Here is a 22,004-nt window from a genome sequence, read left to right on the forward strand (position 1 = left end):
AGCAGGGGTGAAACAGAACTGTGGGGACCCCCTGCAGGAGACTCGTAGAAGGCATGGAGCCTTAGCACTATGGTGGCAGTGGATGAGGAGTGGAATGAAGTGGAACCGGCAGGTCTGGGGTACCCTTAAGTGCCATGATGGGGGCAGGGGTGCTACACTCTGAGAGGCCGTGGTCCAGTGGAGAGGGTGGCAGAAGAGGCTGGTTTGCATGGTCATGGTCAGGTGGTGGGCCCTGCAGGGTATTCCAGTAGAGCTTTCAGGCAGACAGTGAGCCCTGTGGGATGAGGATTCAGGCTTGAGGTCCCAGCCAGAGGTGCGTACTCTGGAGCTGTCCTCTTCATGAAGGGGGAGCTGTAGCTGGCACCTTGTTGGGTTTGCCGAGGGGGACAGAGGGGGTGGGGGCAATGATGAAGGTGATGGTGGGAGCTGTGGTAGGCGGGCTGGGTTCTAGAGCGAGCTGCACTAGCAGCCACTCAGTGACTATTCTCACCAAAGCAGACGTGTATTAAAATAGGAGTTTGATCATACATACGGTTGGTGTTATTAAAATGCCCATATGGTAGTCACCGGTGTTACCCCTTTCATAGTTGAGGATACCATGTCGCAAAGATGCTAGGTGACTTGCTGATGTAAAATTGGAGGCCAAGCCTGCAACCTTAAATGAACCACAATGGTAGGGAGGGAAGCTGAGGGGTAGACATTCGCTGTTTCCCCTTCAAACTTCTTAAAAAATTCCAGGAGTGAGTGGAATAGCTTAATGGGGACAGCAGGGTGGAAGAAACAGTGAAGAATAATTTTCTCATTAGGATCCCCTGAGTACAACGCCGTAAGAGCTGGGGAGCCTCAAGCAGGAAGAGAGTCAGGCAGAAATGGAATGACAGGGAGGCGGCCGTGGGGCTGAGGGCAGTGAGGGGTGGTCCCTTCCACCTGTGTGTCCCATCCTCCATCTGGGCCTGGCTCTGCAGTGAGCGAAGCCAGGAGTTTCTCCAAGGGGCACGTGCCACCATGGCTGGTCCCAGTCTTTGTGTCCCCGGCCAGCCTGAGGGCCATGCATTGGCACTTTTTTCTGGAAAGCGACTCAAACAGCAGCTAATACATTTATGAAAATCTTCAGTGCCTCTGGAGATTATCTGTGGCCTCACTTCTTCCGAATGCCTTTCCCACACCACCCTTCTCTGAGCAGGGAGGTGGCTTTCTAGAAAGCAGCAGGGCACTTGGTTTTGATGCAGGCAGGTGCTGTCAGTGATTAGGCTGTGCTGCCCCCTTGTGTCTGTCAGAAGCCCCTGCAGCGAGAGCGTTTTTATCTAACAGCTGATTAGTATTCCCTGATCCTGAGGCTGGCTCTGAATGTGGACTTCATGCATAATTCCAGGTGGCTCAAGGTCAAAAAGGTTAAGTGGGAGGATGGGGCCTCCCATCAGTGATTGGTCCCAAATCTGAGATTATGGCCCAAAGAATGAAACAAGCAGCAGATTAAAATCTGGTGAGCAGGTGAGGAAACATCTGTAAGTGGACTGATTTAGCAGAGCCAGTGTCTGCACTGTGTCCTTGCCTCATGGAGAAAATGAAATGAAAACAGACAGCTGACTTTCTCTCTGCAATTGCTCTCTGTGCACAGATGCCCCCCTCGGAAGCCTGGAGAATGGGACAGGACCAGAGGATCACATTCTCCCGGAGCCCAGCCCCCGGTACAGGTTAGTATTCGGAAGCCAAATTGTTTTTGAGATTGAGTTGTCCTGTTCACAACTGTGCTTTTTATTCTTTTTTTTTTTTTATTTTTTATTCATTTATGATAGTCACAGAGAGAGAGAGAGAGAGGGGCAGAGACATAGGCAGAGGGAGAAGCAGGCTCCATGCACCGGGAGCCTGATGTGGGATTCGATCCCGGATCTCCAGGATTGCGCCCTGGGCCAAAGGCAGGCGCCAAACCGCTGCGCCACCCAGGGATCCCTTGTTCTCTTTTAAAGGTAGGAGCACACCTTTTGGGATTCAAGGTCAAGGCCTTAGTTCACACTAATGTTCAGGTGTAGCTTGCATCATATAATGTGAAGTTGCCAAGGGTGTCAGAGCATGAGAGACAGTGTTTATCAAACTTCATTTGCATACCACCTTTACTTTTATGGGGTGAGGGTCATGCCTGGGTGCTGCCTCTAGTGTTATGCCTGATTTTAGCATTCAGTCACAGTAATGCACAATTTTTAAAAAATATTTTATTTATTCATGAGAGAGAGAGAGGCAGAGAGGCAGAGAGAGGCAGAGACACAGGCAGAGGGAGAAGCAGGCTCCATGCAGGGAGCCCAACATGGGACTTGATCCTGGGACCCCGGGATCACGCCCTGGGCTGAAGGCGGTGCTAAACCGCTGAGCCCCCCGGGCTGCCCTAACGCATGATTTATTTTATTTTATTTTATTTTATTTTATTTTATTTTATTTTATTTTATTTTATTTTATTTTATTTTATTATTATTTTATTTATTTTATTTTATTTTTTTATTTTATTTATTTTATTTTATTATTTTATTTTATTATTTTATTATTTTATTTTATTTTATTTATTTATTTATTTTTATTTTTTTTTATAATAAATTTATTTTTTATTGGTGTTCAATTTGTCAACATACAGAATAACACCCAGTGCTCATCTCGTCAAGTGCCCCCCTCAGTGCCCGTCACCCATTTACCCCCACCCCCCGCCTCCTCCCCTTCCACCACCCCTAGTTCGTTTCCCAGAGTTAGGAGTCTTTATGTTCTGTCTCCCTTTCTGATATTTCCCACATACTTCTTCTCCCTTCCCTTATATTCCCTTTCACTATTATTTATATTCCCCAAATGAATGAGAACATATAATGTTTGTCCTTCTCCGATTGACTTTCTTCGCTCAGCATAATACCCTCCAGTTTCATCTACGTTGAAGCAAAAGGTGGGTATTTGTCGTTTCTAATGGCTGAGTAATATTCCATTGTATACATAGACCACATCTTCTTTATCCATTCATCTTTCGATGGACACCGAGGCTCCTTCCACAGTTTGGCTATTGTGGACATTTAACGCACGATTTTAATATTAGATACTGTTGGAGCCACTTAGTTCTCCTCTATTTGAGATGTGCTTAGTCTGGCATATGGCAGTAAGCCCCGTATTGTTTTCTGATTTTCAAGTGAAAGTATCTCAAAGGGAAACTGAGTTGCTCAAAGTCATCGCATGTTGGGTGACAGAGCTAGGATGGACACTGAAGTCTCTCGGGTACTGCCAGGATCTTCGGTGCTTTTCCAGTTGTTTTCTTCTGTCTTCATGTTTTAAATTTGGTGCAAACTTCAGTGAGTGGGGATAGATCCCATCTGCATTTTCAGCCTTAGCTCCAGGATGGGAGTCACTTTTTACCTCAAAGTATGCTTGATGTTATGCTCTCTCCCTGAGTCTATAGGACCTTGCTGTCCGATGGTGACACCACCTGTAGGTCTCTGTACAGGGAGTACACTGTCAGGGAGGATTGGTGTCACCAGCTCCATCCAGGATGCAGAGCCCTTTATGCTTTATTTTATTTTATTATTTATTTTATTTTATTTTGTTTCATTGATTTTTTATTATTTTATTTATTTATTTATTTTTTTAAGGGTTTTATTTGTTCATGAGAAACACACAGAGAGAGGCAGAGACACAGGCAGAAGGAGAAGCAGGCTCCCTTCGGGGAGCCCGATGCAGGGACTTGATCCCAGGACTCCGGGATCACGACCTGAGCCAAAGGCAGACGCTCAACCACTGAGCCACCCTGGGTGCCATGTTTGCTGATTGTGTTAGAAAAATACTAGGTATTGATTTCGAGGACACAAATAACCTCAGTGAGAAGGCAAATTTGTGAATAGGGAATCTGCAATCTGCATATGATGAGGGTTGCCTGTGATTTTGAAGGGCTGCCTCCCCGGCTTCTGGTGGGTACACCTGAGTACACTCAGCACCTGCTAGTTTTTTGAATGATGAGGTTGTGTATTTCCAGTGGCCGAGTCTAACTTCCTTCTGTCTGCCTTCTCCCAGTGTGGAAGCCAGTCCTCCCAGCCAGGGAAGCCCTCTGAGCAGCCTGTTACCTTCTGCCTCCGTGCCAGAGTCGATGACAATTAGTAAGTACTTTCTGCATGTCCTCCACCCATACTGGGTGGCTTTTGGGGCTGCATATCAGTGGAGTGGCTTTGTGCTTGCTGTTGCACTGTGGACTTCACGAAATGTGGGGTAAAACCAGGCATGTGTGTACCTGGTCATGGAATTGAAGTGTGTGTGCGGTTCTAAGCTTCCTGAGCTGTGGTGAATAACGTGGTGCTTGGACGTGTGCACGCTGTAAAGGACACGCTGCCGAGATGGAACAGCACTGAGTTAGAGGGAAACTTCTGTTGTTCAAGGTTTAGGGACTTGCCTCCTGTAAGGTCGTCAGCTACAGAGGAACTGTGCTAGTTGGATTTCCTTTAGCCCTGGAGGAATCATTTTTGGAAGCAAGGAAGAGTGTCTCTCTCGAAGAATGAAGGTTGTTGAAGATTAGGTTCAGATAGTTTCTGACCTTTCTACTGAGAAAAAGTATTAGAGATTAGGTTCATGTGGCTTTATATAATAAAGAATAAACTAACTGTACCTTCAGAGGTAGAAGTTCATCTCTTTTTCCAGAGCAGACAGGCTGAGGCTGGTATGTGGCTCCATGTTCTTCAGAGACTGGGACTCCTTCCATTTTGCCTCATCGCCCAAAACGGCTGTTTTAGCTCAAGCCATCCCATTCTCCTCCCAGGCAGCAGAAGGGGGAGGGAGTAAAGGAGAGATGTTTTCCATTTCCATAGGTAGGATTCAGAGTCTGAACTTGCAGAGGGTAAGAAATTACAACTTTTTTCTCTGCAACTGGTTTCTCTGCCTGAAATTTACATTTCCCTCAATTATGAAAGTAGCAGCAAACCCTAGAAACCACAGCAGTGTCAGCAAAATGGGTGACTTTGTCACTGATGGAAGTCCACAGGCACCCTCGAGAACCCCAACATGAGAAAAATCTCAGAATGTTGTTTCTGCTGGAAAACAGCTTTTAATGTAATATTAAATAATTTTATGCATTAGGTCACTTTTTTTTTTTTTTACATTTTGATAATTCACTTTCAATATATTCAGTTTCCTTTGTAGTCTTGTGTGTCTTATGTATCTTAAACTATGTTTCTGAGAAGAGGCCCAGGGGCTTCACCAGGCTGTAGAGTGGGTCCGTGGTACTAAACAGGTGACCCCCTGCCACAGCTCTAAGGCCCTCTCCTAGAAGGCACACTCATTATCCCATTGGCCCTGCCAACATTAGTCCCACAGTCTCTGCTGGCTGCTAGGGAGGCAGTGACCCCACTGCCCTATTAGGGTGTTCATTGATAGGGGAGGAAAAACAGAGTTTGGGAGACAGCTGGCATTCTCCTGAGTTGGGGATGAAGGAGGAAATGGGCAGACTCTGTAAGGGAGGCACCGTGGGAAGGACCAGTCTTACTCTGTGTAATGAAAGTGTGCAGTTCATTATGGTGCTCCTTAGGTGGAGTCAGCCAAGTGGATACCTGTAGGTCTGTACACGGGGCAGGAGAACCCTGAAGTCGCTGGCTCTCAAAGCTCAGTTATTTATTTACTGCCATACCAGTACTTAACCCTGTAATTTTTTTCTTTTTAAATTGGTGCACTTAAGAAAACCTAAATGCCTTTACTTAAGAAGGGAGCTTTGCATGAGTACAGTGAGTGCAGAACCGCTGTTAGTTGCCTGAAATAGCAGGTAACTGAAAATAAAGACACTGGAAAGGAACCGATGTTAAGTCGGCCTGGATGTCACTGCCTGGCCCAGCTTCTGTCTGGGACCCCTTCCCATTGTTGTGAGGAGAGGCCAGTGAGTGAGCAGCAGCAGGAGGGTGGTGGGGATGTCTTTGTCCTGGAAGAAACCAGAGGGGGTGAGAAGGGACAGACGGCCTCTTGTCTGAGTCTCTGCTCCTTTACTCCTTGTCTTTCTGCATCTGCAAAGCTCTCTCTCCACGTGGGTTACATCTTGTATAGAGGGCTGAGGCTTTATTCCGGCTCTGAGGTGTGTCTCAGAGAACACTGGTGCCTGCCTTACGTTTGTCTTGGAAAGAACAGCAACCTCGAGATTGTGGGCATGAACACCAGGCCTTGCCACTTGTCAGAGCATAGGCATCTTCGTGCGCCCCAGCGGGTACCCGGCATTATGCTTCCAGGCAGTTCCCTGCTTCCTGGGGTGAGGTCCCTTCCTGACAGGTGACCACAGTCTGCTTTGTCGGCACCTCTGTGGGTCTCCCCGGGCCACTTTCTGCCAGAGGAAGCAGCCGGCCCTACTTGTGCGTTGACACCACGGTCATCTGTTATCATGCCGATGGCTGAGATTTTGGTTCTTTTTCTTGTCTTATACGATCTTCCAAAAATGTCAATCTAGTTTTCTTATTTGGTATCTTTGGCAAGTAGGGACCTATGCACGGTATAACTTGAATCTCTGAGCAGATGTGTCATCACACCCACAGCTTGACTCTTGATACTTTATTTTTTAATTTTTTTAAAAGATTTTTTTAATTTATCCATGAGAGGCACAGAGAGAGAAAGAGAGAGAGGCAGAGACAGTCAGAGGGAGAAGCAGGCTCTCCGTGGAAGGAGCCCGATGTGGGACCCCATCCCGGGACTCCATGATCACACCCTGAGTTGAAGGCGGATGCTCAGCAGCTGAGCCACTCAGGGATCCTGACTCTTGATACTTTATATCGATGTCCTTTGTGTGTTGGGGCGTGATGCTGTGCTTTTGGGGCAGAGGGTGGTGGCTCCCTGTTTGCTGAAGTGGCTGCAAATTTTAGTGAGCCTTCTGGACACACACACTTGTATATGTTCTGGATGAGAGCTCAGGATTCTTTAGAAATTTTGGGTAGAAGGTGGTTTTGATATGTGTCCCCCTCATCCTGCCTGTGCCACTGTGACATCCGAGAAAAATAAGAAGAGCGAGCCTGCTTGGGTGCCTGGGGCATCAGCTGGGGTGGCCTTGACAAAGTACCACAGGCTGAGTGGCCCAAACAGCAGATCTTTTTTGCAGTTTAGGAGGCTGGGGGTCCAGGTGACCACAGTGTTGGTCCCTGGTGAGGCCGCTGCCCTTGGCTTGCAGATGGCCTTTTCTGGCTGCCTCTGCATTCCTGGTGTCTCTTCCTCTGCTTATAAGGACCCCAGCCCTACTGACTTAGGGCCCCACCCGTAGGACCTCATTTAACCTTAATTACCTTCTTAAAGGTCCTACCTCCAAATACGGTCCCACTGGAGGTTAGGGTTTCACATAGGAATTTTGGCTGGGGTGGAGAGGACTCATTCAGTCCCAGGGAGTCCCAAGAATAGTGTCCTGAGAGCTGTCCAGATTAAGAATTCCATCCCAGCACGTGAAGCACAGGGGATTCTACTCAGGAGATGCTTGACTCTCAAAGACCCTGAGGAGCCTGGCAGAGGAGCCCCAACTCTTCTCTGTGATGCAGGGAACATTCTCTCACATCCTGCCAAGTGGCTTCCCTGGCTTCATGTAATCATGGATATCGGTGGCTGCCTCGGCACAGTGGTGCACTTCATCCTCAGTGATTGGGGATGACTGACAAGTCCCTGCCAAGCAGCCTTCCCCTTCTGGATGCCTCTGAAGTGGCAAAGGGTTTTTATCCTGGACTTTTTGGGTGTATATTTCTTGTTATGAGGTGCCCAAGAGAGGACCGTGTGGCCAGGCCCACATTCCTGCTTTTCCTACGAGGCCATTTGGTACTTAAGAACCCACAGAGCCTGTTAGCAAAAATTAATTATTTAGCGAAGTGGTAAAGACGGTTGGAGCACATCAGAACACTCCTACTTCTGCCTCCAGGCACTTCCCTTTCCGGCAGGTGAGTGTGTTTGGGGTGTGCAGGGCCGGATGACAGCAGTCCACCTGTTGTTTTGGTGGGTGATGTGTTGTCCCACCCAGGAGGGCTCGCCCTGAGGCCAGGCTGCCTTGTTCCCCAGGTCCCCCTGCCCTGGGTGGTCTTGAACCTCTCAAGGCCTGTTTCCATGTCCAAACATAGGGATGCCACAAACACCCATCATTTGCCTAGAAGAGTATGTGGGTCAGAGCTGAGTGTCAGTAAATAGCAGCTATGACCAATCTGCTTATTTGCATTCTGCTTTCTTAGCATTATTTTCTAGCATTTTCCTCTTTACATCTTCCAGGTCATGCTGCTGAATGACTGTGTAATATTCCAATTTAGATTATTTGAGCCAGGGGAGGAGGGCACACCAGCCAGGTTTGTTTGTTTGTTTGTGATTTTTGCTTTTGCACTGAGTCTCTTCACTCATTGTAAAAAAAACAAACCGAGAAGTGCCAGGCTTGGAGTAAATTATTTTTGTCTGCTGTGTGTTTCTTTGTGGTAAATTCTTGGACTATGGGGCGGGTGGGCCAAAGGTGAGTCCCGTGTTTGTGGGCTTGTTATCAGTAGCCATTTTGTGTTTGGAGTGAACATGTTGCCAGTGGGGACAGCTGCTAGTTTCTTTCCCCCTCCACCGACCGTAATTGCTGACGTTTTAATGCATCTGCCATTTTCAGAGCTGGAGAACTGGCCCTTAGAGGCTGGGTGGCCATGCGTTCCCTGGAGGGGCAGTCCCCCTCCAGGCCTTTGTCTGACATTTGTGACCCCTGCCCCACTGCACGCGTTGTTTGTGTGATCCTTTCTTTATTTTGGGGTCTCTGGTCCTCCCATTGGCCCTTCTGCCTGATGTGGAGCTGAAATGGGGATGGGGGCCCAGAGTGCTATTTGCCGTTCCTGGCACTGGCCACGTGGCTTGGGGAGGAGGCCAAGGGGACAGGCCGGCAGGACCCCCACCTCCCTGTGCTCCTGCTTATTAGCCTGTATATCAGGGAGCCAGAAGGCAAAGGCCGCCCTGAGGACTTGCCAGGACAGAGGGGAGGACAGACGGCCATGACATGAACAGACTCATGAACTTCCCATGTGTCTCAAGTGCTAGGAGGGTGAGCACAGGGGGGCTGTTTTAGGTGGTGCTATTGAGCGCAGTCGGGCTCAGGTAGCTGCGGAGCTGAGGCCTTCGGGGTGAGAGGGACTGTGTAGTTTTGGTGGTGGGTGGTGACGGTGGCAGTGGGGCTGGGCAGAGGGGCGAGCTGAGCCGAGGGTGCTCTCAGTCGGATTTTATTTTTATTTTTATTTTATTTTATTTTATTTTATTTTATTTTATTTTATTTTATTTTATTTTATTTTATTTTATTTTATTTTATTTTATTTTATTTATTTTATTTTATTATTTGTTTAAATATTTTATTTATTTATTCATGAGAGACACACAGAGAGAGAGGCAGAGACATAGGCAGAGAGAGAAGCAGGCTCCATGCAGGGAGCCCGATGTGGGACTCGATCTCAGGACTCCAGGATCAGGCCCTGGGCCAAAGGCAGACACTTAACCTCTGAGCCACCCAGGCATCCCTCTCAGTCGGATTTCATCCCTAGGGCAGTGGGAAGCCGGTAGGGGGGGTCTCAAGCCGGAATCATGCGACCCTTCTCACTTGCTCTTGCAAATGGCAGTTGTGCAGCGTGTCTGCTACCTGAAGCAACGTCAGGAGCTGGGGGTCCCTGATTGCCCTTGCTTGCTCAGGGTCCTTGAAGGCCTTCCCTGGGTGGGACCTCCTGCGTTGACGAGGGTGTCCTCACTGTTTGAAGCTTCCAGCGGCCCCCAGTCAATGTCCTGAGTATTGGGCACTGACACCCTTAATGCTGGAGCACGCTAAGTGCTGCAAGAGCGCGGGGGGCTAGGGGGATGCCGGCGACCTGGAGCCACCATCCTGGGGTCCGGCCCAGCCCCAGTGCTTCCTGGGGAGATTTCCCTTTCTCTTTCTTCTCTTCCTTCTCTTCCCCCCACCCCCAAACTCTCTTTCCTCATATGTGAAGTGAAGAGACTGACGCTGGCTTCTCAGGGCCGTTCTGAGAGATGAACGCATTCTCGGGAGGCCTGAGTGCTGAAGTGGGCCTCACGCGGGATGGGAGCCCTGGCGAGTGCCTGTAAGCTTCCACATGTGCTGAGCGCTGAGCGCTGCTGTTCTGAGTTCCTCAGAGTTCGGTCCTTGCCCAGCAATGCTCGGGGGGACCAGGCGGAGACTGAGGACGAGTCACTGTTGTGTCCTCTCCTGGTATTTAGGTGTCAGGTGGCGGCATTGTCTTAGGGATGTCGGTTCTTTCTGAAATGACTTCTCGAAATCCCCTGGGGGGTCAGTTTGGAGCTCATTCAGTAGCCCCAGGGGTTCAAGCTCCAAACCCTAGTTAGAGCCCAAACCCCTAGGACTGCGGAGCCTGGCCCCTGACATTTCCATCCTGGTCTTTCCAGGTGCTCTTGGCCAGTCACTTCTGATAGCAGATCTGCCGGCGAGTTCTTCCCTCCCCTGACCACTCGTCCAGAGAGCTCGCCTGCACCGCCCACTCTCTCCCTCCACGGCTGCTGATCCCAGGTTTTCGAAGCCCTCCTGACCTGGGCATACTGTTGCTGTGTCCTCCCCGGTCTGTGAGCTCCCTGAACACAGGTGCTTTGCCTGCTCCTTCACTGCCTGCACCCCAGCACCTCAAGGCCTCCTGCCATGGCGTTGTGACTCAAGAAACCTTAGTTTAGGGGGTGAAGGAATGAACTGATGTTGATGCAAGTTCTAACAAGCCTGAAAACATCCAAGTGCTCTGCAGGAATGACCCGAGGGTCAGTTCCCGGGTCACTGGTGGGTCTCCAGCTTGGTCTGCAGCACAAGCCCAGGAGTGTGGGTTACACGGGGTTGGGGGGAATGAGTGATTTTCCACCCGTCCCGCATGGGACAGGAGGCCGCTGGTGCTCGCAGAAGGAGCACTAGCTTGAGGATCAGAAAAAGTTGGTGCTCAAACTGGCTCTGATAGCAGTGGGTCCCTCAGCCACTCTGTGCCTCAGTTTCCCCAGCTTTAAAGTGGAGGAGCCTGCACTCCAGGATTCCTTGCACTTCTAACCATCTGTTCTGGGAGAGGACTTATGATCCCTGCATTCTCCTTTATGACCATGAAGGAGCCAAGTCGTGGAAGTCTGGGTGTTTCTGGTGTCTTGCTGGCTCTGGCTTGTTGCTCTGCCATCACAGGCCTCTTCATTCTCCCTGTGCTGTCTCCTTTGCATATGTCTTGACTGTTGGGCTGACCTTGAATGACCTTTGGTTGCTAGGGAAGCTGGTAAATGCAAACCTGCTGGCGTTGACATTTGGCCCGTAACTTGTTTTCCAGGCCAAGTGTTGGCCGATGTAGGAGGCACGGCCGTTTGGAGAGAGGCAGGGTGGTGTTTGTGTGAGTGCCCAGACGCCTGTGGACTGCTCGCAGGAGACGCTGTCTTACAGAGTTGGGAAAGGCGAATTAACCTTTGGGAAAGACAAATGTCACCTTCAGGTTTTAATTCTGAGTGGCAAGCAGCCCTCCTTTACACTGTCCCTGCCGAGTTTCCTCACCAGGGCTGCTGGAGGATTAGATGTATAAAGCCTTTATGCATCCTTTATATTTCTATAGCATTCTGGCCCAAGTGGTTGCAGATGAATTGAGTTGAGAAGGCAGCCTTTTGGAGTGGAAAGAACACTGGGGGTCAGGCCGGCCAAAGTACCACTGTTCAAGAGCTCTGTGACTCTGGGCAAATGCTTTTGCCTTCCCCCCGAAAGGAAGTGAAATATTACCGGCTTCCAGGATTCTTCACGAGGTATATGCAGTGTCTAGCATGGAGCCTAGAGTGTCTTGTGTCTGGTGCTTAGCTGGAAGTGCAGGGACGGTTTCAGAGACTGTGGAAGCCCTCGTGATTGTGTGCAAAATTCTTTTGGTGTGTTTGTGCTCATATGTGGATTTTCCCTGGGGGGAATTCCTTTGCTTTCACCATTCTCCCTCAGAGGTTTCCAGACCTTGGAAAAAAGGACCACGTAGCTGCTCAGTTTGCGATAATTGCACATAGTGTGTGTAGCCCCCCAGTAGGTCAGGTGCTGTTCATCCTTGCTCTGAAGGATGAACCAGTACATTTTGCTCTGAAGTCACTACCAGGTAGACTTGCTATGTTCCTAACCGTGTTCTTCCACAGATGAGCAGTGGGAGCCCAGGCAAGTTATTTAGCCTGTCTGTGCTTCAATATTCTCACCTGTAAAATGGGATGAATAGTAGTATTCACCTAATAGGGTTGTGAGGAGTTGCATATAGCCTAGTACTTTTTGTAATGAATTAATATGTGAGAAATACTGAAGATACTTCATGCAAATCATACCTCGGTAAGAAAGATTGGAAAAACATACTCTGGAGAGTGCCTGGCATATTATACGTGCTATTATTAAGATCCTCGAAGGGTACACTGCCGGCTAATCATCCTTCAGGATGATATTTATTGAGCTGCAAATAGACCCAATTCCTGTTTTACTGACACCATCCCTGCTGCACAGGTCACTGTGGTTCCCTTTACCTGGCTTTTACTTCTTAATTTTTCCTCCTAGTTAAAAGGAGATTAACATGTATACTTTTTTTTTTTAAGATTTTATTTATTCATTTGAGAGAGAGAATGCACAAGTGAGCATGAGTAGAGGGATGGGATGGGGACAGAAGGAGTGGGAGAAGCAGGCTCTCTGCTGAGCAAAGAGCCCGATTTGGAGCTCAGGATCATGACCTGAGCTGAAGGCAGATACTTAACCGACTGAGCCACCCAGGTGCCTTGTGTACTCCATGTGGTTGTAATGGAAGCGATAGTCAGGACAGTGGTTCTCAATTAGGGGTGCTTCCAGCCCCCAGAGGTCAGTGGGTGACACCTGGAGACATTTTGGGTGGCACAGCGGGATGGGGATGCTGTGGCATTTGTGGGGTAGTGGCCTGGGACACTGCTAACACCCTTCGGTGCACAGGACCGCCCCACAGCAGAGGATGATCCAGCAGTTGTCAGTAGTGCAGAGGATGAGAAAGTCCACAGTAGGAGGGGGAGGCACTGGGACTATTCTCCAGGAACCGTGTTTTGTTTTAGACCTTTTTCTTGTTTTATAATCACTTGCGTGCTCAGGGAATGAGACTCCAGAGAAACAGGAACCTCAAATGGACCCAAACAAAATGATACATCCCATAGAGCCTTTGTTCTTGGGCCTGTCTTTGGGAGCTGCTTCGTCCCATCATTGCAGTGAAGATAATTTAGGGGGGCTGTAGATGCATAAGCATAAACACCTGTGGCATGTACCAGCATAAATCACAGCTGGATCTGATAGCTGTAGAGACTTTCGCATTCAGCATGTGTAGCTCCTTGGGGCTCAACTCATTGAGAATTCCTTCAGTTGATACTTATTGGTATTCACGTCGGCTGTACATTCCTTCACTCCCTCAGTAAAAAAAAAAAAAAAAAAAAAAAAAAAGAGTTTCTACTCCTGAACTGAAATCTTTGTTTGACTATATGGTCATTTGGGAGCGGGAAGTTGCAGGCAGGCGGCTCAGCCTTTCTTCCTGCGGGCTGCGGAGGGCAGCCCTGCGGCCACCAGGTGGCGCTCCGGCCCTTTCTCTGTCTTGCTCGCCCAAGCTTTCCTCCTGCAGCTGGGGGGTGTTGCGGACTCAATTTTGATGTCCAGCGCTTGTGCCCTATTTTAACTGTGAGGTGGGGTGGTGATGGCAGTGGCAGCGACGGTCTTTTCTAGTTGAGGAACATTGAGCATGCACAGAACATCGTATTTGCCACGAGTGTAACTGTGGTTGTATTGTTGCTGATGGCTTTCTGAGGAGGTAAAGGTGGAATAAAAGCTAATTAGAAAATATTTCTGCTTTGTCATCGCTTTCCACAAGATGGAATTAATTATCCGTGGAGGTTTGTTCATCATTGCAGTCCTAGTCATTGCCACCTTTTTCCTTTCTTGCGGGGTTGGGGGTTGGGTGAGGAGTGATAGATAATAGAGGTAAGCCCGGATAATCACCATGACTGTTTCCTTTTGATTTCTCCTCACTTTTGATATTGAGCCAGGGCAGAGGGCAAGAGAAACATCCTTGGTTGTCAATAGGCCTTGTTGACCGGGTCCTTTTTTGTCCTAGCTATTATTGGAAGGGAGTCTCAGTACTAGTGAGGAGGTCTGGCTCATTGCCTGGCAACACGGTTCCAAACGTTCTGCAGCTTGAAGATGCTCTAGTAATGGTTTAGAGGAGGAGGCGAGGTCCCACGGCCGGCTGGTTGCTTGGCGGGCAGGGTGGGCCAGCAGGCCGCTGCACTGCCTCTACTCTGAGCCCCCTGCCCCCTTGAGTCCAGGGAGTGACTCTAGTTGATAATGGCCAACACAGGTCCTCTAGTTGGGCAAGTTTCTTTAAAGGCGAAACTTCTCGGGGTGCCTGGGTGGCTTAGTTGTTTAGGCATCTGCTTTCTGCTCAGGTCATGATCCCAGCGTCCAGGGATGGAGCCCCGCATTGGGCTCCTTGCTCAGTGAGGAGTTTGCTTTTCCCTCCCCCTGCTCTTGCGCTCGTGCTCTCTCTCCCTCTCCCTCAAATAAATAAATACAATCTTTAAAAAAAAATAAAGGGGAAATGTCCCACTGAGTGTTATCTACTAGACTTTCAGTCATTGTCTTGGTAGTTAGAATGTTCCAGATGGAATTCAGACATGCTTCAGTTCTTTACTGATTTGTTTATTCAGTCCACAGACATTTACTGAGCATCTCTCACATGCTGGGTGCTATTCTAGGTGCCGGGGAGTCAAAGGTGAAGGAGATCCAGTTCTACTCAGGAACTCTGTGCCTCAGTTTCCCCATCCTGAAAATGCAGGTTATAAGAGTAGCAGCACCCTGTGTTGTTGTGAGGACTGAAGAACTTAACATAAAGTGCTTATGCCAATACATCTGGCATGTGTGAGTTCTTGTTACATGGTCCCTGCCCACCTGAAGTTCAGAATCTCTTGGAAGTAACCATGATGAGAAGACCCAGAAATAAGAGAAGAATGGTTGCATGGGGCAAAGGAAGGCAGTTGGGTCATGCAGGGCGGATGTATTCTTTGTTGCTTATGGGCACTGAGTGACCGCCGTCATGTTCTTTCCTTACCCTGACCTGGAAGGAGTCCCCCGCCGAGCAGGAGATCCTTTTTTTTTTTTTTTTTTTTTTAGATTTTATTTGTTTATTCATGAGAGACACAGAGAGAGGCAGAGACACAGGCAGAGGGAGAAGCAGGCTCTTTGTGGGGAGCCTGCTGCAGGACTCGACCCCAGGACCCTGGGATCACGCTCTAAGCCAAAGGCAGACGCTCAACCACTGAGCCACCCAGGTGCCCCGGAGCAGGAAATTGTAACTGGAGTTTGAGATCAGGCTGTCCAGCTTCCCCCGACATGGAACCAGAGAGGCCTCCAGCTGCCTGACAGAGATGGCTGTTTCCTTGCTGCTGCTGAGGGTTGGGGGCTGCTGTCCAGGAGGACAGAGGAGGGGAAATGGCTGAGGGGGCCGGTGTGTGTGGGGGGGTTGGGGCAGCCTTGATGAGGGGGGGGGGCACTCCACGGAGGGGGCAGCTGTGTGCAAAGGTTCCTGAATGAGGAGCCCAGGAGCCCCACCTCTGAGCCCTGCTGAACGCTGCCAGACATGCTGCGGGCCTGGAGGGGCTCTTCCAGAGGAAGTGATGGTCCAGCCTGTGGGACTCACTGTGTGTGCATAGCCCAGGAAGGCTGTGTTTTAGCTGGCCTGTCCCCCAGGGCATTGCCAGGAGTGTCTCAGGGCGACCTCCTGCTTTAGTCTGGGGTCACTCCCCTGGGAAGCTTTCCCTTGACCTTTGTAACCATGGGCTACTATGGATGAACTACCGTGAACTCTCCGGGTTTCAGGATCCTGTCTGGATTCCTGGTGCTTCTGAGCCAAATATGACTCCCCCCCCCCCCCGCCTTTGGGGATTTCATCCGTCTAGTCTCAGGTCAGTTGAGTTCTTGCCGGCCCCCTTAACAATGCAGTCTCCATATTTGTTGACAGACATTCTGGGGTGGGTGCTCATTGATCCCCCAGCCAGGAATAATTTTTGGTCTTGAGCTCTTTAGTGGGCTCTTGGCTAGGCCTTGCAGCGGCTTATGTAACAGTTTGTTGTAATTCAGAGCTGATCCAGAGCAGACTTCTTGCTCAGGGGGAAGCACCCGTCAGACTTGCTTGAAATATCAGCTCTGTTCGAAATGTGCCATCAGAAGAGCTGGGGCAGCTCAGTTTGTAGAGTTGTGTCAAGGGGGCAATTACCAGGTTTGAATTCGGGGTGGAGGTAGCTGGCTGGGCCGGACATCCCGTGGAGGTGGTAGGTCACTGGAGCAGTGAGGTCCAGAGGATGCCCCAGGGGCTCCCATCCTAAAAAGGGGTGAGCAGCACCCACCTGTGAGAGGGCCTGATCAGTGAAGAGGAGGGGTGCTTGTGTTTTGGTTCTGGCGTTTCTTCCTTTACCTGCACCTCTTCCCCCTCCTCTCCTGGATCTTAAGTACTAACTCTCAAGGTTACTATTAAAATCTGTATTCTCTGTGTGAATACGTCTGCATGGAAAAAGCCCAGAAGATACTCATGGATCTCAGTAAAGAGTTTGCCTATCCCCCTCGTCCCAGCCACTTTAGCTGCCCCCCAGCCTCGGGACCCGAACCTTTGTGGAGTTCAGCCTCCGGAAGGACAACAGCTGCCAGACTGACAGGGCTGGCACGAGATCTGCGCTCGTCCTCTGACAGGCTGTCAGGTTGCTTTTCAGCAGCTCTAGGCTGCCTCGGCCCCTGCACCGTCAGCTTATTGTCCCTTCTGGTCCTTCTGCTTGAACCACCTCCCCCGCCCCCAGCTGTGCCCCCCTCCGCCCTCCTTGTGGCCTGCAGAGCGCTTATTCATCTTTAGGGCTTAGTTTAGGTGGTGCCTCTAAAACAGTAGCAGTCTTGTAATCAATAATGCTGCCTGGAAAATCGCTTTAAAGCTGTGAGCTGGCAAAGATGAAAAAATGTCAGCCCTGAGTTCATTAGTCAGGCGAGGTCCCCCCAGGGGCAGGTCCTGAGTGTACCCCATGGGTGGGTGAGCAGCCCGTGGGCCCCAAGAGAGGGAACCCACAGGGGTTGGGCTGGGCATGCACAGTTCCTCCTCCTGGGCTCCAGAGTGGGATGTCACCTGTTCCTCCGGGGAGCAGTCATGAGGGCAGAGAACTCGGAGTGGGAAGTTGGGGGCACTTCTTCCCCGTAGAGATGGACAGTGAGAGACCTGGTGGCGTCTCTCCCACCCAGAGCACCTCACTTGAGAAGAGACTTAGAATTCAGGCTGTTTTTAGGTATATGGTTGTGGGTAGGTGACTCTCCTGAGGCTCTGTTTTCTCTCCTGCAAAATGGGATCAATGATCTCTCCCTGACAGATTTGCCAGCAACCTCTGATAAAATAGAGCACGTAAGGAATGGTGCCTGAGTCAGCTGACTGGCTGAGTGTGGAATCCATGACTCCTTTCACTGGTAGCCGGCCTTCATTTTCCCTGATCCATCTCCAAACGCACATCTCCTGTTCTCCCTGAAGCAGGGAAACGGGAAGCAGCTACAGAAGTGGGCCACAAATCTAGCAGGGAGGTCAGGTGCAGCCCCGGGGGCATCAGGTGGCAGGCTGTAGCTCAGCAGTGGTGACCCCTGAGTCGGTACCTCCCCTCTGCTGCTGCACACAGGCTGGGTGTTTGTGGGGGGCATGGTCGTGGGGTGGGGGGGAGTGCTGTGGCCCAGGTGGGTTTTGAGCTCTCTCCCTCCCGGTATGGACACACTCTCCTGCTGAGTTTTCCAATTCAGTTAGCCAAGAATCCAGAGCTTAGGGGAAATGAGGAGGCCTCAGGGCACAGGAACAGTTGTAGCCTGTCTTGCGTGGGTCTCCCCTTGCCTCTGGGTTCCCTCAGCTGCGTCCAGCACAGGTGGAGCCCTGCTGGCTTGGGGAAGGGAGCTGGGTTCTGCCAGCCACCGACTGCCCTCTTGTTCCCCCACTTCCATGGGGGTTTGGGAGAATGGCGCCAACGTTCTGTGCCCTTCCGATTCGGGGAATGCCTACCGAGGGAGAAAGCAGAATGCCCAGATGTGTCCGTGCCTCCCTGTGACCGAAGACCCTCGTACGTGGCTGGTTCTGCTAGGGGTTCCGAGCGGACGCTCCTGGATGCAAAGCCGTTACTCCGGAGTGCTTTAGGGACATGAAGGCTGGGCCGCAGGGATGCAGCAAGAGGAAGTGCGCACTCAGTGTATTCTAGGCGCCAGGCTCTGCTCTAAGTGTGTTCCATGTCCCCCCCCCCCCCCGCCCGTCTTCCCAGCAGCTCTGCCAGCCCTGTGTGTTATCATCCTGTCTTATTGGTGAGCAAGAGCTGGGTCCTGGTGATGAAACTGCTCGATGACCCTCACACAGGTAGTGAGTGCTTGACAGGGGTCCCTCTGGCTGGGCATTCATTCAACAAATACAGGGGCCCTACTATATGTCAGGCACTGCCCTGGGCTCTGGGGCAGGTTCCCTCAACCTCTGCACTATTAGCATTTGGGTTGGCCCATTCTCTGCCGTGGGGGCCGTCCTGTGCACCGTCGGGCATTTATCCACATCCCTGGCCTCTCCCACTCGATGCCAGAAGCACCTCCTCTCCAGTTCTGACAGTCAGAAATGTCTCCAGACGGTGCCAGATGTTCTGTGGGGTGGGCAACCCCCCCTCAGGTAAAAACCACTGCTCTAGGGGGATAGCAGGAAACCAAGAGCTTACGTTTTGTTGGAGAATTTCAGAGACCACACACACAAATAAATGTATCAGGGGATGCTTCGTCTTCTGAAGGAAAATGAAGCAGAACACGAGCACAGATGGAGAGTCAGCTACTCTGGAGGGGCTGCTGTGGCCTGCTGTCTGCGAAGGCCCTTCTGACGAGGGGCCTCTTGAGGAGAGGCCTGATGCCATGAGGAAGGGAGCTGTGAGCTTTGTGGAGGAAGAGTTCCCAGCAGAGGGGACAGCCGTGCACAGGCCTTGGGGTGGGAGGGTGCTGAGTGTGGCTGGGGCAGCAGGAGAGTGGGTAGGGAGGGTGGGGGTGGCTTTAGCTGTCACTCTGTGTGGGATGGGAACCACTGGGGACTCTGGAGCAGTGGAGGGCCATGCTGGCCACTGGGTGGAGAGTTGGCAGTGCGCGGGCTGGGGGGCAAAGGAGAACAACTGATCAGCGTCCTGGCAGCAGAGCCAGCCACTGGAGGAGGCTCTGGGCTCTCCGTTTAAGAGGATGACCTATGGTCTCTTTTGAAATTCATATGATCAATGCCGTTTTCGCTCTAGATTGAAAACCCTGGCCCACCTCTGCTCACCTGGAGTCCCGTCTCTCTCAGGACTGATCATGTGCCTCTTAATCTTTGAGCTGTGCCTTCTGCAGCTCAGGCCTCTTCTTTGACCTCATTTCTTGATTCAGCATTTTTAGGAAAGATCAATTAGCTTCCTGGAGAAAGGGGAACACCTTACTGGGCTGAGGAAGCAGCAGCCTTTTCTGCTCTTCATCCTCAAGGCTCTTTTTTTTGTTGTTGTTGTTTTTTTTCCTCCTCTAAATCCAGTTGCCCTAAGGTAGCTTTCTGGTTCATGTTGCCTTCCGAGCCTTCATTTCCCTCCTGTTGTGTTCCTCCAACCACCACAGTTTATTGACCCCCTGATTAATTTTAATCATTCTGTATTGGCAACTTTGGTTAGTCACAGCTGCTCCTTCATAATAACGAGAAAGGAAAGTGTCTTCTTAACGTGTCCTTGATTCCATTTATCATCTCTCCATGGTGTTCTCGTGATCATTACTTTATTGGTTTATCCCCAGAGGCCTGTGTGATTGGGGCCCTTCCGAAATTCACTGATAAAAAAGATGAACTATATTTGAAAAAACCAGCAGCCTCTTTCCTTTCCTTTCCTTTCCTTTCCCGGAATCGGAAACCCACATCTAAGACAGTTGTTCAGGATGAGGCTGCAAAAAAGCAGAATGTGTTTCCTTGAACTGTGCCTACGATGTGGTCTCGGACCATCTGACCGTTAGGTGCCCTGTTTGGAAAATCTAGGTGTGGTTTGGGGCGTGTGGGCACTTGGACGCCAGGAGAATCTTTTCAAGGGAAACCAGACGCAGACATCGCCCTGGCTAGAATTCTCTGGGGCAAGTTCTTTCTAAAAAGTTCTCACCACCACGTTTACCTGGTGGCATGGCTTCTCTCAGGATGGCTCCAGGATTAGCTTTGGGTGGAGGCCGTCACTGTCATGTGCTGTAGTCAAAATAAGATTGCCTCACTGATCACCGCGAGTCCTGGAAATCTGCATTTTTCTGTGCCAGTCTTTGTTAAAAATAGTTGCTGACCCTTGTCTGTATTGCTGGATACTGTATTCAGAGCGTTCTCTGCCTTCTAGAGATCGGTCCAAACAGCAAAGTATGTGAGGAAAAGAAACCGGGAAGAGTGCCAGAGACTCGCCTTCAGCTGCATCTGGGTATCTGCCGGTGATGTGGTGAGGCCCAGCTCCTGCAGGTGGGATGCGTTGGCTCTGAACTCAGACCCACTCGCGTCCGAACAGTGCTTCTTTTTGCCAGTTTCCTGGCTGATCACTGCAGGGGGGGAGGTTGAGGGTTCGGGGAAGTCAGCCTCACTCCCCAAGAGTGTTAGGAACAACACAATGTGCAGGATTTTCCACAGTCAGGGCCACAGTTAACTCACATACGAAGCCAGACTGCTCTAAGAATTTGATTTAAAAAGACTATTTTGGGGGAAATTATCCACCAGCTTATCTTTAATGAAGTTTGACCCTTTAGTCTACAGTAGAATTTTTTCTCTTCTGAGTCACACTGATAACTTAGAGCGGCAGATTTCTTTTTTTTCCAGGTAACACGTGAGCCATGGAAAACTCAAAAACTGATGACAAGGGTTGTCTGTCTGGGGATTCCTGTCCCTTCTCTCTCCTCCCAGAAGCCTTCAGATTCATCAATATGGTCCTGTCACACAGATGAGTCACTGTCCCTGAAGTGGAGAGATCACTCTGGAGAGGAGAGTTTTGCAGAGTTCTGTGTGGATATTAAGTTCAGGTGATTGAGTTGAGAAGCTGGAACCAAGGGACCCCAACCATATTTAATAGAGAGCTCCTCAGTGGGTGTGCTGCTTGGTCTAGCGTGGGAGGAGATAAGGAGTGATTGCTTTCCAGAGGCGGCCCTCCACCATCCATCTTCACTAAGATGGCTCCTCTAGAGGGGCAGGGAGTACGTCTCCATCTAAATCACATTGCGGAGGAGGGAGAGACAGTGAAGCAAGCTTGTCACAGCTTAATACGCAATGCTTTCACCAGGGACCTGAGAAGTTTGGTTTCTGTAAATTTCCTTTGCTCATCCCCAGCTCGTGGGGGCTATGGGATGGCACTGAGGAGCCACCTTGCTAATGCACTGGTTGCTTCATCAAGAAATGCATATGGTAGCGTATTAGGCAGGAAGTCACTCTGGCTAACAAAGACCTGTGGTGACGCTGGTTTAAACAAGGTGGAATTTTCTCTTCCCCCATAATAGCTTGGGACCTGGTTTTTCCCTTGTGTGGCTACGCCATCATCTCTCAGATGTTGCCCTTGTTCCACATGCCCATGACATTGACCTTTCTGCCAGAAAGGAGACATGGCCTCACACTCCCAGAGTGGCTTCCTACTCCCCTCACTTCGGCTCACATGCATCCTGTGGCCATATCTAACTGAAAGAGAAGGTGAGGGATGTGGTCATTCTGAGTGGTCATGTGGCCAGTTACAGAAGAAGAAAATGGGATTTGGGACAGTTGGTGCCCACTCCTGGTGGAAGATCACATGGTCAATCTGACCGTGGAGCTTTTGTTTTTTTTAGCATTAAACTTTTTGTTTTGAAAGAATTTACACAAGAAATGGTGAAAAAAATAGATTTCCATGTACCCTTCCTCCCTCTTTCCCCTAGTGGTACCATCTTACAGAACCAGAGTATGTTGTAAAAACCAGAGAAGCGATGCTCTACAGGCCTTACGTGATTTCACCCGTTTTTATATGCATTGGTGTGT

The 22,004-nt window shown here is 50.1% G+C and overlaps 1 protein-coding gene across 7 annotated transcripts in view; it reads left to right on the forward strand.

Moving 5' to 3' along the window:
• The window catches only part of SNX29 (sorting nexin 29), a 531,581-nt gene that overhangs the window by 84,007 nt on the left and 425,570 nt on the right, over positions 1–22,004 (forward strand). For all 7 annotated transcript variants that reach the window (XM_077906677.1, XM_077906675.1, XM_077906674.1 and 4 more), the window contains exons 10-11: positions 1,619–1,694; positions 4,033–4,115. In XM_077906677.1, the coding sequence (XP_077762803.1) occupies positions 1,619–1,694; positions 4,033–4,115 (159 nt within the window). The remainder of the gene's footprint in view (positions 1–1,618; positions 1,695–4,032; positions 4,116–22,004) is intronic.

The sequence above is a fragment of the Canis aureus genome, chromosome 8 (genome assembly GCF_053574225.1).
Source record: "Canis aureus isolate CA01 chromosome 8, VMU_Caureus_v.1.0, whole genome shotgun sequence".
In the NCBI taxonomy this organism is placed as follows: domain Eukaryota; kingdom Metazoa; phylum Chordata; class Mammalia; order Carnivora; family Canidae; genus Canis; species Canis aureus.